Consider the following 16,988-nt stretch of genomic DNA (forward strand, 5'->3'; position numbering starts at 1 on the left):
TGAGATTCCGAGTAAATTTACTACCAGAAACTATTTGGTGTAATTATAATTGTCAAAACTACATTTTCCGATTATCGCAATATTAAATCTTCTCGTTTAGTTAACTACAGTTTTTCAATTCAATAGCTAAAAACCAGTTAATCATTGCACTAACATTAAATTGTCGTAATACCTATAAAAAAATTAGTACAACTGAACATAATAGAAAATAAAAGTAACTTTCGACATACCAGACTATCCTAGACTGTCTCACATCAGCTACAAAAGTCATTTTTACTTCGTACCGAGAAACACATTTTTCTGTTACAGTAAAAAATGTTACAAATAATTAAGGACTGCATAATAAAAACCACCGCTAGAGATTTCTTTTCCAATTGATTTCATAAATTACCATAGTTGTTACTTTCTTTTTGCAATGGTGTCAATCGAATTACATATTCCTCATGTATTGCCTGTTCAAGTCTATATAGGTAATTACAGTCGTTAAAGGGCACGTTGCATCATCCGCGTGCCTGTTTTATGTCACAAGGCTCAAGCCTCGCCGGCTCCTCCTAGCAATTAGTTAATTAATGACGCGGTCGTGGCACTTTCGGCACCCTGCCATCGCCCCCGTGCTTTTGCTGCACCCTACGCTACTATATCGAACATCAAAGCCCCAAGGGTGAGCTGTTTCAGTTATTGCCTTCACGTTCAGCATCCCCGACAACTCAATCGTCAATAAAGAATCCACTTTCACAGAGCGGTTCGCTTGCCTTGCCGTCCACGCAGGGGTGATCGAATAATAACTCTACATATATACAAGTACACGGGGTATATAATGCATGCATAATTTCTCATCGTCCAACTGAAATAAGTCTTTGGATGCTTGCAGTATTTCTTTTTAAGATATTAATTGAACAGCTGTAATCGCTTGTGTGTTTTACAGTTTTAACATCAAAGATGCGATATTGTGAAAGCAAGAATCATCGATTGATGAAGTTTTAGCCCGGTTTTATTTTTTCTACAATTCAACTATTTATTCATATTTATATTACACACAATGCGAAAACTTTTCTGCACGGCTTGAACGATATATCGACAGGTGAAAAATGAGAGAAGAATAAAAGAAAAAGGGGTTGGTGATTCGTATAACGTGAGAGGCGCGGGAATGCCGGGTATTTCGGGACAATCTTGAAGTTCGTTTTCGTCTTTTTCTAACGTTATAACGAACGGTTTAAAGTAGGTACGCTTTGGAGCAGAAGAAACGCCTCTTCGGCATTCCCGATTATCCCTGAGTTTTCAAAGGGTTTGTTTTACCGCTGCTCGGGTGCTCCGGAGAATTGAAGAAAGAGGCGGGGAAATTGAAAGAAAAAAATACACTATCCGCTATATTCCTATAGTCTTATAGAGCTGTGTGCTTAGTTCAAAGGCACGCTGTATAATCAGCGTGTAACAAGCGGCTTTATGCTGACCGGAAGCAGCCCTCGAACTCCCCGTTTATACACCGCAGGCTCCAAGTTCACAGAAAAAAATATTAATATCCAATTCGAATTTCAAATTACGAATTCAGATTCGTGATTAATGATTCAAAAGCTCTGGGATACCATATTACGTAAAAATATTAACATTTTTTTTATTATAAATCATTATAATGGATCCGCGATTACAAAAATTTGGATTCATCTGTTCATCTGTTCTGAAAATATCATAATTATTATTTTGTTATGTGAATAATTTAAAAGTACGGAACGGATCAAAGCCAAAATCTAATCAGTCCTAAGTTTGGAAAAGCCGCGTCGATGCAAACCAAAATCATTAAAATCTGGTAAATCATTCTTTAGATTTCGTCGGGGAAAAAAATAATCACAGACATACTTACACAAGTACATAGCTACGTACATTCGGGGTAATTAAAATAACTTCCTTTTTTTCTCTGAAGACAGAGAAGCGGGAAGTTAAAAAAGTATAGAGAGGTATAATGAAAGATGAAAGATCGTGAGAGAACAACAAAGCGAAGTGCTGTATAGAATTAACCGCAAGGTTTGAAATTGATCAGCATAATTCGGATGGTGCGGCGTTCGAAACACGCAAATTTCATTTCCATTCAATTTCCTGAGCCGAATGTGGCGCGCTCCAATAACCGTTATTTCTCGTAATAGCCTGAACATAAAATTTGGCGTTATTTATTGCCCCTAAGTTTCATAGGAATACACAGTCTAAAGTCTGAGCGATGAGTTATAACGCGGTAAACTCAAATAAGTACCTTTCAGAATGCTACGAGACGTTTATTTTCCAATTACCCAACTCAAACGCAACAGAACGAGTAAAAAGCTTCACAATATATGTATACTTTGTTTAAAATATGCTATACCTACAGCTAATTTCGAAACGTCAAAAGCCGAGCTTCTCCTCGCGCTTTAATGTATAAACTCTCGCTGATTCTTCATCCTCCACGTTTCTGTCGGCCGAGAAAGATCAAAGGTCAATGTTTCTATGTACCAATACATAAACTTGTGAGTATACTCTCTCTATGTGTATGTGTGTGTGTGTTTGTATACACACTTCTAAATGGAACCTGTCAAAAACATCTTTTCCAAGAACCAGCTAAACCGGCGGCCGCCTCCAGGATTATTAGGTTGACCTATACGTAAACCTATAAGCTTCACCTAAGCTGAAAGTCGATTAAGCCTTTACGCATAAAGTTGCTTGGGGATGAAATGAGTTCTGAAAATTTCATCTTCTCAATTTAGATTTTATAATTGATCGATGATGATGGAATTGGTGATCATAATGACGTAAGTCCAAGGCACTTGAATGATATGTAATGTGTAAAAGCTCAAGTTTTAAAGAGCGTGTTTTTTCATTGTAATTTGCGACTGGCATCAGGACCGCATATGAATGAATACCCGAGACGATCAACGGTCTGCAGCTGAGTCGGCGGAATTCTTCATGAGAAGTTCCTACCCGCCGCAAGTTATTCACCGGCAATGTCGCCAGGATATATTGAGAATTCTGCGCGTGGTTGAGTCGGAGTCTTGGCAAATTCCCTTCAGCCCGATTAGATTCACGCAGTGCCTGCGGGTAGATCTGCAGCTGGAAAGCTAGATGAAATCCACCTGTTATCCGTCCCCGTGCGCAGCCCTTCGTTGTGAAAGAATGATCGCCCTTTCAAAACTAGGACTGAATGTATCCGAGGAGCTGCGGGGCTTATTTCCAAGTACGAAGCTGCTCATAGAACGTAAGGCTTCAGAAACGAGAACAGAGCGACCGATTGTGAATAGGGGATGGAAGCTGGGTGGAAAAGCCGTTCGAGAACAGAGCGGCGGGATCGGAACTAAAATTAACGTCGGGGGTTTCCATCTCATCGGAATGCCTCTTCTATATCTCTACGAACATCCCGTGTTACACATTCGCATAATCGCACTTGACGGTGATGCCAGGCTGTGGTTCAGTTCCTAGGATTCTGAAGCACCGCATTGGCCGCACGAAAGCCAAACTTCAAAGTCGAAAGCTCGTTTGTGTCGTCCGCCTTTGAGTACTAGGTTTAGTCATCGATCAGACTGTGGCACGGTCTTATACACAGGTCTTATAACTGGGGTTTCGATGTGGGTCTCTTGGGGGTGCCCTGGTCGACTTCGACGTGCATGTACGTATCTCCGGATATTGAAGTCTACGTGTTTTAAACGCAAAAAGGGCTGAACAGCCACAGTCTATACACTATTGTGAACAATAGTGTATAAAAAGACTGTAATAGATTTTCATTTGATGCAACAATAAAGAAATGGTATGAGAACTACGAAATCGCAATTGTAAATCCGTAGTTTTCATGTCATATTGCTTTAGTTCTGCATCAAATAAAAACGTATTGGAGTCTTTTTGGTCAGAATTGTGTATAGAATGGAGCTGTTAAGCCTTTTTTGCATCTAAAACATGTGAACTACGATAGCGTAGATCAGTCACACGCACGATATAGGTTATGTTTTTGTATCCCTCGATTGCAGCGCCACCCGAATTTTTCTTCAATAGTGGAGTCACTGCCTGTTATTGAGATTCTGCCTGAGTTGCAAATTTTTTGTGTAAGACCGTTGACTGTGGACATGTTAATTAATATGCTTCAAGAATTGTGGAAAGTTTGTACGCCACGTAATCGTACCGGCGATGGACTTGAAGTCATATGGGATGCTAAAAACTTCATAATACTTTAGATCAAGCGAAGTTATGCAAATTGAATTGAATCTAGTCGTTTGAATTTTCTGACAACGATTGTGCTTCCAGTCAGTTGAATCTTTCGAATTCGTTAAGTGTTATACTCGGATCCGTAACGATTCAAAGTTAACTGCACCACGTTTAATATCCCTCATAATTCTAGCCACTGAGCTACATTGTTGCAGAATTATTATTGTGAGCAGAGAACCCAAGGAGTAACGATGAGCGTACCATGATAAACATAATAACAATAAAGATGATAAGGGTTGGAGTGAGGGGGTGGAAAGTTGGTTCACTTTAAACGCCGCCTTCGACGTCACGGTACTTCAGTGCAGCCATCCGTAGTCCTAAATGAGTTTGATGACGCTGTTTCAACAATGATTCATTGCCGAAAGTGTGTTTCAGTTTTGGACAATACCCACTGCTCAACACAGTATCTCTGGCATTGTTCGTCAAATACCATCGTGTGAAGTGAAACTGGAACAGTTTTAATTTGATAAATTTTAATCGTTATACATATATGTGGTACATCCGTATCCTACTGAAATTGAGCCTTACTGAAAATACTCGTGTGTCAAATCAAATAAGTAATGTTTTGAAATTCTTAATGATGGAAGTCTCGACATTTTGAGAATGATTTTTTGCATGTATATACTTGAAGAACTTGTTCCCACAAACATAATACATATCAAGTGTTGTAAATCAGAGAGTTGTCAAAATTTTTAAGTTAGAATTGCTTATATACTTAAAATTTCAATTCCACAGTCACGTCTGTTAATTTTTGAATAAAATTTTGTTGTTCATTTTCAAATAACTCTTCACCGAGGTATCAATGCCACAATTTAGGGAAATTTTTTTTAATAATCGTTAAATCAACACCCATATCTTGGTTAATTTGAAAAAAAAAATTTAACTAGAATTTACATAAAATAGGTTTAATATACACTTAACGAACTACTAACAATTCAATTCCTCTGTTAATTAGTTATCCCTGGGAAAATATTCTTAAAAGTCGGTTATTTTTCGGCCGTCACAGTAGCCTTACCCTTAAATTACTTCATCTTACTACATAGTTTTATATTAAATAAAGCATAAAAGATAACAGAAAAACGACTAATGACGAGCAAACAGAACTTTAGCTATCTTTTCGTTTATTTTTGAACGATATTATCCAACACGTTTCATACATTTCGAAAATGCTTTTGGCTTGAAAATCCGTAAGAAAAAAGAAAATTAAGCTCTTCGATGGAGAAATATTAGCAGATGAAAGACAATGTTTTGCAGTGAATTTTAAGCTAACAAAACATGCAAATTATTTATTCGTGATGGAGTGATATAATTTGATAATTTTATCGATCACTTCAGTTTCGTCCACTACAGTGGCACTTCGCTGTGGCAAGTCATTCGTGCATTATCCACCACTTTGCTGATTCCAAATACAGCAGAGTATTATTCAGTGAACTACTTGCGTTTAACTTTCAGATACTTCGAAAATTTGTACTAAAAATCAGTTCAAATCCCTAGCGCGTTGAGGACCTGAGCAGTAACCTGCAAAACTCCTACGTCTATAGGTAATTCTCAAATGGTAATTTCGAAGAATACAGATCGCGTAATTATCGGTTGTAATCGATCGTTCGCTGAATCAGTCATGTCGGTAAGTTACCATTCATTTTTTGTGGATAACAAATCTTCATAAGGCTGCATCTCTTCAATATGGTTACTCAATGGTATACAAACTCTGCCCTAGTCAATAGATTTGTTTGTATTTTACATCAATACCGAGAGATTGAAAATATTCCCAGTTTTCACATCAATCGATTTTTTTTAAATTTAGAAACACCCTATCGACTGAAGTTCAGCCTGAATTTTTGAACTTATTTTCCATAATTTGAAGACGACTTGACTCTTCTCGGTCCGGCATCATTTCTCTCTTTTCGGTTTTCCGGCTGCTCTCTGTCGGCGGTCTCATCACTAACCGGTCCGGTTTATCTCATCGGCTGCACGCCGTTCTAACATCTGTTAAAAGGTAATTATTTATTACTGTTCGTTTATGGAATCGCTGTATCTGTACATCGTCTTTACACGAATACAAGGATCGTCTAATTTAATCAACATACATACCGAATTTCGTATATAATTTCTACGATGCGTCGCACATCCTTAAATGACACGATTCGATGGATTGCACGCCTGCCCAATATGTCAACGGTGGAATCGATACCACACATTACGCGATGAAATCAAGCACAGATAATCGTTATCTACTTTATTCAAAAACAACTCGGTTCTCAATAGTTTCTTATATTCATTCTGGTCAATGCTGCTTTTTGCCAGACGAATAATCAAACATAACCTCTAAACTGTACGTCGAAATCATAGGAACGTTTAAGAGGTGTTCAAAAATTTGAAAAACCGTTTCAAGGAGAAACTTGGATGGTCTCATGTGGCGATTTTATTAGGTAAAATATCGTGTTTACGTTTTTTGAAAACTACGAAATCTGAACGCTATGTGAATTGGCTATCACTAAACGGTAAAGCCGATAATTTTACATAAAAATTTCTCTACTCTGATTGGAGTCAATAATTTCATACAAAAGTTTCTCAATTGTGATTAGACTCGAAACTGTAATTAAATTCTGTTGCGATTGTTTAAAGACCAAACCGATAAAATATAGATTGTTATTTTCCCGCTAACTTTACGAACAGTCTATGAAAAAACACGATAATTTTTAAGTGATCAGATTCGGGAAGATGAGCTTAGGAATTTGCATAAAAAATATGAAAATTAAATGGATTGTTCATCAGAAATAAACACTCACGGAAAATGTACTCAAAGTTGACCATACAGCTCAGCGCTATTCAAGTCCAAAGAAAAATTTGGATTCAAAAGGACCGAGTGTGCAGACTGAAGGTTAAAGTCGAAAGAGTGCTGCTTCCATTGAAACGACGACCAAGTTTCTATCTTCAGATGTGAAAGAACCAATGAATTTATTCTCACTTTGCTTGAGAATTAGATATCAGTAATAAAACACGCTGACTAGACGCTTGGTTTTTGTTCTAGTTGATGCCGAGCGTCAGGCAGATAAAATGTCAACTTTTCTTGGTCAGATATCTGAGATCCCGGGGATTTCTGTGGACCGTTTCAACGGGGCAAACTTAGAATCATCAGCATTTTTTTTAAGCCATTGTCACAGCGATCACATGAAGGGTTTGGACAGCAGTTTCTTCAGACATTTGATCGAATCCGATAAATACCTTTATTGTAGTCCAATAAGCAAGGCGTTTTTGATGGGCATAATTTTTGGTTTGCCAGAAGACAGAATACGAGAAATAGAACTTTCGATACCGAAAATAATCCGATACACTGTACTAGAAGGCGAAGCAAGTGTAGTAACTTCGCTGACTGTATCAACTTCGCCAACTGGACATTGTCCAGGTTCGGTGATGTTCATTTTCACCAAAGACGAAAAGTCAATATTGTACAGCGGAGATTTTAGAATAAATCCGAAAGACTTGCCGAAGTTGAATCCGTTGAATCATAAAATTGATGGTAAAAATCAGGCGAAAAAATTCAACACAATTTATTTGGACACAACTTTTCTTAGTTTAGATTTCCTTAGTTTTCCATCCAGGCTAGAAAGTTGCGAGGTAATTTGTGATGCAGTTAGAAAATGGCTTGACTCAAATTCGAAAAATGTGGTGATTATCGAGTGCTCAGCTTTATATGGTTCAGAGCATCTCTTCATGGAAATGTTCAGACTTTTGAATTTAAAAATCCACGTTAAAGACAAGATTTACTCTAATTATATGAGAATTTCCGAGCTTGCCAAATGCATTACCCTAGATGGAAGAGATTCGAGAATTCATGCCTGCACTTTCAAATGGTTCGGTCAAAAGAATCTTACTTGTAGATCGGATGTCAATTATGAAAATATACTCACTATTGTGCCTTCGGTGTTGAGATGGAAGGGCAAAAATACTTCCTGCGTTAGCGAATACGATACAAGAAATACACAACGATTATATGTTTGCTATTCAGCTCACTCTTCTTACGAGGAGCTCAGAGCTTTTGTCGATTATTTTAAACCAGATAAAATAGTTCCTTGCGTCTGTCCGAGCGAATCAACGACCGAATTTCATCAATTGCTGAGTGAGCTCATGTCGTATCAAATGAAACTCGATGTCTCTGATCAAGTTTCTGAATCTTTCAATCTTGAGCCACCCTTTAAAAGAGTTTTTAAGAAACCGTTTGTCTCCAAGTACTTCGCCGATGATGACAATGAAAACGATGAATTATGACATGCGCTTGATGAATTTATACATTTTATGATTTATGACAATTTCACCACATTCACTGATGAATTAGTATTAATACCGTTATGAAATGCATAGTTTTAAGATATGTTCGAATTTTATATTTTTATTACGACAATGTATATACAATTTTCAATTAAATTTACAAAGTTTTAAAATTCTGTTGTACAAGTTACAGCATCTAATATGTATGTTTATTATATATTGGTCAAATAGTTTTTTTGAATAAATATTATTGTAATTTTATTCTTTGTCTCATTATATTTTATGCTGAAAATGGTTCAGTCCATTCTCGTACACTTTTGATGTGCTGGTCCATTATCTATATTACTCTAAACGTTTTCCCCTTATCGATTAATCAATTTCTCACCCTCTCTTCTCAAATTTTCCCCGGCAAAATATCTCGTAGGGGCAAATAAATTAAAATTGAAATTGTTGAGTCTCTTACATTGAATAGGATTTAATCTTGTTCCAGCATTCACGTCCTGTAACTTACCATCATCTTGATTAGGATTGAATAAAAATGGCAACAACCCCTCTAGCCCAGGAGAAAGTGTGGTTCGAGAAGCCGATGTACGATAAAGCCGAGTGCCTTCATTTTGAACGGCTGGCTAAGGTAACAAGATTTTAATCATCTTCAATCCAACAAGCAACTTCTATCTAACTACCTATTCCCGATTGTAATATTCTCACGTGTTTATATACATGTTTACTTGTTGTGTAACAATAGCATTACAGTGATGGCTTGGGATAAATTATGTTTAATAACATAGAAATGAGATAAAGTTTCATCAACTGTAAGCTTGATTGCTTGAATCGCTTAGGTACATGTTGCAGAAATATTTCTGTGAAAACATTATTTCAGCATAAAATAATCAGAAATATTTTACTCCTAGCCTCGACATTGAATCATAATTTTTATTTAATAAGCAGTTTTGATCAATTCATTGTTATCGATACGATTGTTTTAGTTTTATCTTCATTTTCATGTTCTTGTTCCATTGATTTTCTAGTTATTTTAGATTCTGAATTTTATACAACTTTAGTATCTGTGCATATGTGTGAGACATGAGGAATCGCGATTCTTTCATCCTTTGTGATTTCATGTTACTTGAAACCAAAATCTCTGCTCTTGTTTATGTAATACGTGCTTTCATACTTCATAAATACTTCATACATACCTTTATTATCTCATTTCCTTCTTAACACACTTCAGGGAATATCTGGTGGTGAGATATATGAGCAGAATAATTCATTCAGCTTCAATCAATGATGATTGGGTGAAACTCAATGACAAATTTAACAAAATTGTGTTTTAGCATACGTAGAAAAATAGTTTTGAGAAATTTGTCGCTATTTTTCAAATATTTACTAATGAAGAAAAGTTTATCCCAAAAATTGAGATATAATCTGAGGGAATTTTTTAAATAGCGACATGTTTCACAAAATTTCATTGTTATGGTAAATGTCTTGTTTTGTTCTGCTAACAACATAGCCTACGCAATATAATGAACTACTAACCAACAACGGTACTGGAATTCGGACGAACTGCAATAATACACTGGTTGAAAATGCCCAAAATCAAATTAATCCAAATCTACAATCAAACACGGTATCGAAAAAATCTAAAAAGAACAAATCGCCTGTCAAAGGGATGGAGAATACAACGAATCTCGATAAAATAGAATCTGTAGAAGATGCTGTTTCAAAGGCAGAGGACTTGACCAAATTCAAGCCGAAGGAGGCGAAAGAAAAAAAAAATAAAGCTGATAAAAAACATGCAAACAAAAAAGAACAAGAAAAAGGTACTCGAGATCATAAAAAACCAGATAGTCCAACATTGATGAACAAGGTATATCCTGAGCTTAGACTATTCATGATAGATCTTAGATAACAGTCAACTTTTGCTTTCGTATTATTATTTCTCTTTAGATGTACCTTTCAAATTTGATTTTGCCATTTTTGCATACGATTGTTTGCTCCTCTGATAAAGACACCTTCAGAAACGATCATTCCTGGTCTATCCCTTACATTTTCAGACAATAATTCAACTTATTAGGAATTCTTCAAATTTCTAAAGATATTTGATTCCCAAAGAATCAATGTTTTGTATCGTCAAATATGAGGGATATTTTTTGTTTGTGTTTTACTTATTATCTCAATACATGCTTATTTTGAAAAAAAAAACCTCAGTACTTTGGTGGTCTGGAAAAAATGATTGACACAAATTCTTTGAAAACTTTTTCTTTATTGCAAATATTGTGTTGTGATTATACGTATATTGTGTATTACAATGCAGTTCTTTTAAACACTTGTTAACAAAATTGAAAGTTTCAAGCAGATGGCAGATGGTCCATTTCAGAATTGATAGATTCCTAAAATTTTTTTTTTTTTACCGATTGTTTCGTTGTGCCGTGGGTGAAATAGAGATTATTGTCCTTATGTTATTAGTTTTATTTTAGGTAACATAATACTAGATTTGTATTGGTTTGGTAGTCTTGTTTGCATGCAGTGCTTGAAGCATCAACCCTTGTCATTGTAAGGCCAAATAAAAACGGTTTCTGTCAAAAAGTTATTAAGTTCGAATGGCAACCCTTCGTTCAAAATTTGTAATACATCAAAATTATGGCTACATGGCTTCATATTAGTTTCTGTGTAAATGGGTTGAGTATCATTAACTATTTCTGGATTGACTAGCAATGTTTTATGATACTAAAGGGATGATAAACATATCCATGGTCAATTTGAGAGAGCGATATTAAGCTTCAGACTTGCCGAATTCGTGTTTTCACTTACTCAAAGTTGACAGAATAATTTTTTCATCTCTATAAATTAAAATTTATATGTGATATATATACATATTTCAAATTAATTCAGGCTGATAAGTTGTCGTTGGTTCTGTAATCTCATAGTCTATAGGGTGTCACAAAGTTAATGGGACATCTGAATATTTCCTTAGGTAAGATATTTTGCAAAAAGGTCCAGATCTTTGTAGTACCTTTTAATGAAGAATTCGATGGTGACTTCGATTTTGACAGTGAGGATTACCTTGAAAGTTCTTCAAGGTCAACTTTTTTTTTCAATGGAAACCCCTTTTTTTCGACACCAAATATTGCTTTTCAAGTCATTTTTATTTCCATCTCATTTATTAAAGAGGGTTTCTATTTAAAAAAAAAAAGAAAAAAGCTGCCCTTGATATAATCTTGAAGGACATCGTCAAGGCCAAAATAAAGGTCACCATTGAATTCAGCGTTGAAAGTTCCTCCAAGAACAACCTTGACCTTTTTGAAAAATATCTCACTTGAGGAAATATTCAGCCGTTCCGTTACTTTTGTTACACCCTGCATGTGAAATTATTTATTCGAAATAATAGAACCAAGCACTGTAGAATGCTGTAGATGATTTTTTTTGCCATTTTACATTTCATTACTTGGCTCTGGCTTGCGTCTTAATAGTAGTTTAGTATATCGAGCTGATCTTTATTATCCGCCGATGCAGGGAGGGCCACAATTATCTTGTCCAATCGTACCTGCGCGCGGAAGTTTGGCCAACGAAGTAGCGAAGGCTCGTCAACATATTAAACAATCTTTGCAGTGTGTGAGTACTTTATTTCTTGCTCACTAATAATCGTTGATTGGAATATCATGTAGTACATTGATGATAAAAACAAATGATTCTGACGGCGATCAATAAGTTTTAAACCATGAATAACTGATCAGAGGCTCATTTTCACTATACTTACTCACTTATTACCTCAGCTCCTCGCGATGTTTAGGGTGATCAAATTCTCATGGTATAAAATCTGAACAAACTTCACTACACTTTACTAATTTTCAAAACATCCTTACATTTCATTTGAATAAAACGTTCTTCAATTACTTCATTTTGTTTTTCTTTTCGTTAATTACAGGTAGATAGCATTGCCACTTTTGCAACAACAAGCGGTTCTAGCCCAGAATATGGGTCGCGCATTGTTGTCTTGGAAAAAGAGAACCAGGAATTGAAAAACAGTGAGTAGAAAGAACGAATATTTTGAAGTCACGTTACAGTTACTGAATCATGTGCAGGTACTAATATTTCTCATCATTTCCCCAAATGCCGTCAGTTTGAATAGTTTTTGAACTGACTTTGTCTTGTCAACAGTCGTTGCTGAACTTAAGAGCATCGTTGGACGACTAGATGAGCGCGTCAAAATTCTGGAGGACCGACCACCAGGCATTGATCCAATGAGGATTGCAATTTGCCCAGCCAAACCGCCATCGCCGACGCCGCCAAAACCAACTGCTAAGGATGATGATGACGACGATGTCGATCTGTTTGGCTCAGAATCAGAGGTAAAGAGACTGGTGACAATTAGAAAAATGAATTAAATAATTGTCTGGGTGTTATTCACAGTTTATTTTTACAATCTTTATCTTCACCTTATCTGCCTAGTCTAGATTTTCTCTTTTAATAACCTTTGTGTCCTGTCATTGAGTAAAACTTTCAAATTTTTCGTTACAGAAAAACAAAATTAACCGAATTCAATATGTCACTGTTTACATTTCAATCAATATTTGTAAACGTACTCCCACTTCGGAAATTATACACCAGATATTCCCGATTACGTTCTAGCAATATATATGTATATTTGACTGTTGAATATCTAGAAGCTTTTCATCTAGCTCATCATTGTGCACCGCATTTGTTGGCACTAATTGTTACGAAATAGGATCCCCATTTCTTCCCCGCTGTTGTTATTTTATTTGAAACTTATCACAGGGTGAAGATGAGGAAGCTGCCAAAGTAAGAGAAGAACGTCTCGCTGCTTACGCTGCTAAGAAATCAAAAAGTAAGTCGTCGTAAACTTGGCAAAATTCGTAATGCTTGAATTTTTCTGTTGCAGTAGTATTTCATAACATATTTCTTCGTTTCAGAACCCGCACTGATTGCAAAATCAAATATCATCTTAGATGTCAAACCATGGGATGACGAAACTGACATGAAAGCCATGGAAACTGAAGTCAGAAAAATTGAAACAGAGGGCCTTCTCTGGGGTGCCGGTACGTTTTACTTTCCTCTCACACAATACCATGAAATAAGGATTTCTGTTTGTATATTATTATTGCAACTGTCAAGATAATTTCCAGTGATAGGATCAAAATAAATAGAACAATTTTCTATTCTTAGCCAAACTTGTCCCACTGGCGTACGGTATCCACAAGCTGCAAATATCTTCTGTAGTCGAGGATGAGAAGGTCTCAGTTGACTGGCTGACAGAGCAGATTGAGGCTATCGAAGATTATGTTCAAAGTGTCGATATAGCTGCTTTCAACAAAATTTAAATCAATATCGGCCGACCCAAATTGTTGACCATCAACTTTTCGGTATTTGGTCAAAGAAACAACCGAGTGTACAGATAAAATATTAAATATGTCGCCGTTTTCTCATTCCACTAGCAATATCAGCATTCACAATTTAAAGAAAAAAAACAACAAAAAAACAGGAATTATACAATAATAATAATAATAATAATAATGATGATAGAATTTAAATATTACTCTATACAAACTTATCAATTTACGGCAAATATCTTTAGTCAGTTAGCTGAATTTGACACGCCATATCTATGGAACCAGGGACAACGATACGGTGCGTAATTACAGCAACTGATGTTCTTCAAGCCTTAGAGAGGCGTTTGATGTATGTTTATGAGATGAGAGAGACGTCAACATCCTTCGTGGGTCGATATACAATGATATTTTGACTATCAGTCACCGAACTTGTTTCCCAGGGTGCACAAAAAATCAGGAGCATTGTTTGGAAACGTCAAGTTGTCGCTCGAATTAATTAAATATCAATGAGAAAAACAGTAGTGATGAAAAAATGTTTTCAATAGTGTGTCAGAGCATTGACCGTTTCGGTTTCTGTCCTGATTCAGTTATTCTGTGTACTTGTTTTGATTGTTATTTAGTCTCTGTTGATAATTACAGTGATGATAATTGTTTTAAACATCTTTTAACTCATGCGCAAATGCCATACACGTTATAATACAGTGTGTATACATAGCTATATTCTATACATTGGTTATCTTTATATGCCCACATTATTGTAACTATTATTGTTATTCTATTACATAAACATCTCATTGATACTGTACATCCGTAATTTCAGATGATCTTTGCAATGAGAACCTCTATATCTATGGTAAGAATAATAATTGGTAACACGGCGTCACCAATCAAAAAGCGTTCCATTACTACAGTCACCTACAAATATAAGTCCTTATTCTCCAGTCCATCGAGTGAAAAGCAGATTATACACCAAAGTCAAGCGTAGCAATGTGTTACAGGTGATATGAGTACAGGTATTGATTGAACTCTAATTGAAATTATTCATCTAAAAATTATGGCATATCTTGTGCATGTATATTTCACAAATCATCGAGTCCTTGACTTGCTTTTTGAAGCTTCTGTACTTTGTTGCGCGCGCAGCTAATTGGAAAAAGAAATCGGAACCCCGTCTTAGCACGCACTGTTCTATGGTAAATCAGGAGCGAAGAAGAAAGGTATATGTTGGTTATGATCTGTCTCTCTCGCTCCACACCTGATTGGCCGATACGTTTCCTCTCAGCCAATCGAATGCAGAGTGAGAGAGAAAGCGCTAAGGCTGACGGGCTGACGATACTCACGCAGCTTCATTGTGACAAGTTGTTGGTGTTGAAGATTTGTGGGTTAAATTACTGAGTTTTGTTAATTTGATCTGTGATACTGACTTAAGAACTCCGCAATCATGACGATGGCAATGTTACAACGACGAGCCAACGTGAGTATACAACAGTTTTTGAGGAAAAGCGTAAATATGACCGTCTGGACGATTCTAATCTTCCGTACCTTCGACTCCTAACCTCACTTTCCTTCCAAATTAATCCGGACGTTTATTCTTTTACATTTATTCGTTTACCTCTATAGTATTGAGTGCTTGTTTCACACTATTTTTTGAATTTATAAGGTTCGGCTGCCCCCAGAGGTCAACAGAGTTTTATATATAAGAAACCTGCCGTACAAAATCACCGCTGAAGAAATGTATGACATTTTTGGTAAATACGGAGCAATACGACAGATCAGAGTGTAAGTTAACCTCATTCAATGTTAATTCTACTTGTTTAAATAAATTCTGTATTTTTTTATTACAAAAAATTATATTCCCCACACTATTATGCTTTTATTAACTTACGATGACGTGCTATCATCAATACTTTTGTAGAATGAAATTCACTGCTACGGTACTCAACGGAACTAGTGGAACTACGAATTTGTTTATCACGTGGGAATATCTGCAATCTTTGAAAATTATTGAATGTTTAGGTTGCCATGCAGCCGGTTCAGCTTCAAATATAAGTGCATTTATCATGCAGGGCGATTTGAACATGAGTGACAAAAATTTTTTAACTTTCTTGATTGCAGAGGCAATACGGCAGAGACGAGAGGAACAGCATTTGTGGTTTATGAAGATATCTTTGATGCGAAAAATGCCTGCGATCACCTGAGTGGTTTCAATGTCTGTAATCGTTACCTAGTGGTACTGTATTACCAGAGTAACAAGGCGTTCAAACGAGTCGACGTAGATAAGAAGATGGAGGAAATTGATAAATTGAAAACAAAATATAATCTCAATGAAGAAAAGAAACCATAATGTTAAGATATTCAAGTAATATTTTGAACAATTACAAAGTATCACTAATGTGAATGCGGCAGTTGCTACGTAATCACAAATGGTCCAGTTGTGCGGCAATTGCAAGTGTCTGACGGATTTGTGTGAAGTTATTTACTCTCAAAGTGAAAGGTATGATAAGCCCTATCCTATTCTCTACTGTGCTGTTTACAGTTTGTTGTAAATATAAAATGATTTCGTATTACACACTTACAAATCATCATTCAATTTGTGTTATATTTAACTTATAGCAAACTAGAGAAGTGTAGAAAGAAACTTTTATAACCAAGTTTCTAGCAATAATAACCAGTAAGTATATTTATTTTAAGTCAAGTCCTACAGATTCTTGAAACAAGTGTCATTGAACCAGTAACATGCACGTGATACTTAATGATAATGGAAATTTCAATTCGGAAACAAAACAAGCAGCCATTTCATTTAACATTTATTTTCAAATCTCGAATTTAACTTGTTCATTTTTAGTGTTAGAGTGCGAAAAAGGTGGTTTGTCATTTATTCATATAGTTTAAAAAAAATTTCTTTCAACATTATAATTCGAAACTACTATTTAGTGGTATTCGTATCGAAATAGAAGCGAAAAATAGTTGCAGTTTAATACGATTTTTCTCGTTAATAAGTTGGAATTATCTACCTCCAAACGATTCGTCTCTAATTTTGTTAAACATAAATTGAATGCGATTTAATTTCATGAGAATCTAATGAGACATAGAAAAGTCTGTGCAAATCAATTCATTATTTTACGCGTTGAATTCAAATTAATTCCACCTGATATGATC

The 16,988-nt window shown here is 35.8% G+C and overlaps 2 protein-coding genes across 5 annotated transcripts; both read left to right on the plus strand.

The window, feature by feature from the left end:
* The first annotated feature begins 6,021 nt into the window (after positions 1 to 6,021).
* Positions 6,022 to 14,715, plus strand: LOC124405963 (probable elongation factor 1-delta). 4 transcript variants are annotated; one of them, XM_046881234.1, is made up of 9 exons: positions 6,075 to 6,211; positions 8,975 to 9,115; positions 9,995 to 10,351; positions 11,998 to 12,096; positions 12,410 to 12,509; positions 12,643 to 12,833; positions 13,261 to 13,330; positions 13,416 to 13,541; positions 13,669 to 14,715. In XM_046881234.1, exons 2-9 carry the CDS (start codon positions 9,023 to 9,025, stop codon positions 13,821 to 13,823), a joined length of 1,191 nt encoding a protein of 396 aa, XP_046737190.1. In that variant the 5' UTR covers positions 6,075 to 6,211; positions 8,975 to 9,022; the 3' UTR covers positions 13,824 to 14,715. The 4 variants fall into 4 exon arrangements, with proteins under 4 accessions (XP_046737189.1, XP_046737190.1, XP_046737191.1 ...); XM_046881235.1 differs by lacking the exon at positions 9,995 to 10,351 and having other exon boundaries at positions 6,076 to 6,211; XM_046881236.1 differs by lacking the exons at positions 9,995 to 10,351; positions 11,998 to 12,096 and having other exon boundaries at positions 6,076 to 6,211.
* A 444-nt stretch (positions 14,716 to 15,159) lies between these two features.
* LOC124405964 (splicing factor 3B subunit 6) lies at positions 15,160 to 16,463 on the plus strand. The gene is made up of 3 exons (XM_046881237.1): positions 15,160 to 15,303; positions 15,490 to 15,608; positions 15,945 to 16,463. The coding sequence occupies exons 1-3, from the start codon at positions 15,271 to 15,273 to the stop codon at positions 16,171 to 16,173; spliced, it is 381 nt and encodes a 126-aa protein (XP_046737193.1). The 5' UTR covers positions 15,160 to 15,270; the 3' UTR covers positions 16,174 to 16,463.
* The last annotated feature ends 525 nt before the right edge of the window (positions 16,464 to 16,988 follow it).

Source organism: Diprion similis, chromosome 4 (assembly GCF_021155765.1).
Source record: "Diprion similis isolate iyDipSimi1 chromosome 4, iyDipSimi1.1, whole genome shotgun sequence".
Lineage (NCBI taxonomy): Eukaryota > Metazoa > Arthropoda > Insecta > Hymenoptera > Diprionidae > Diprion > Diprion similis.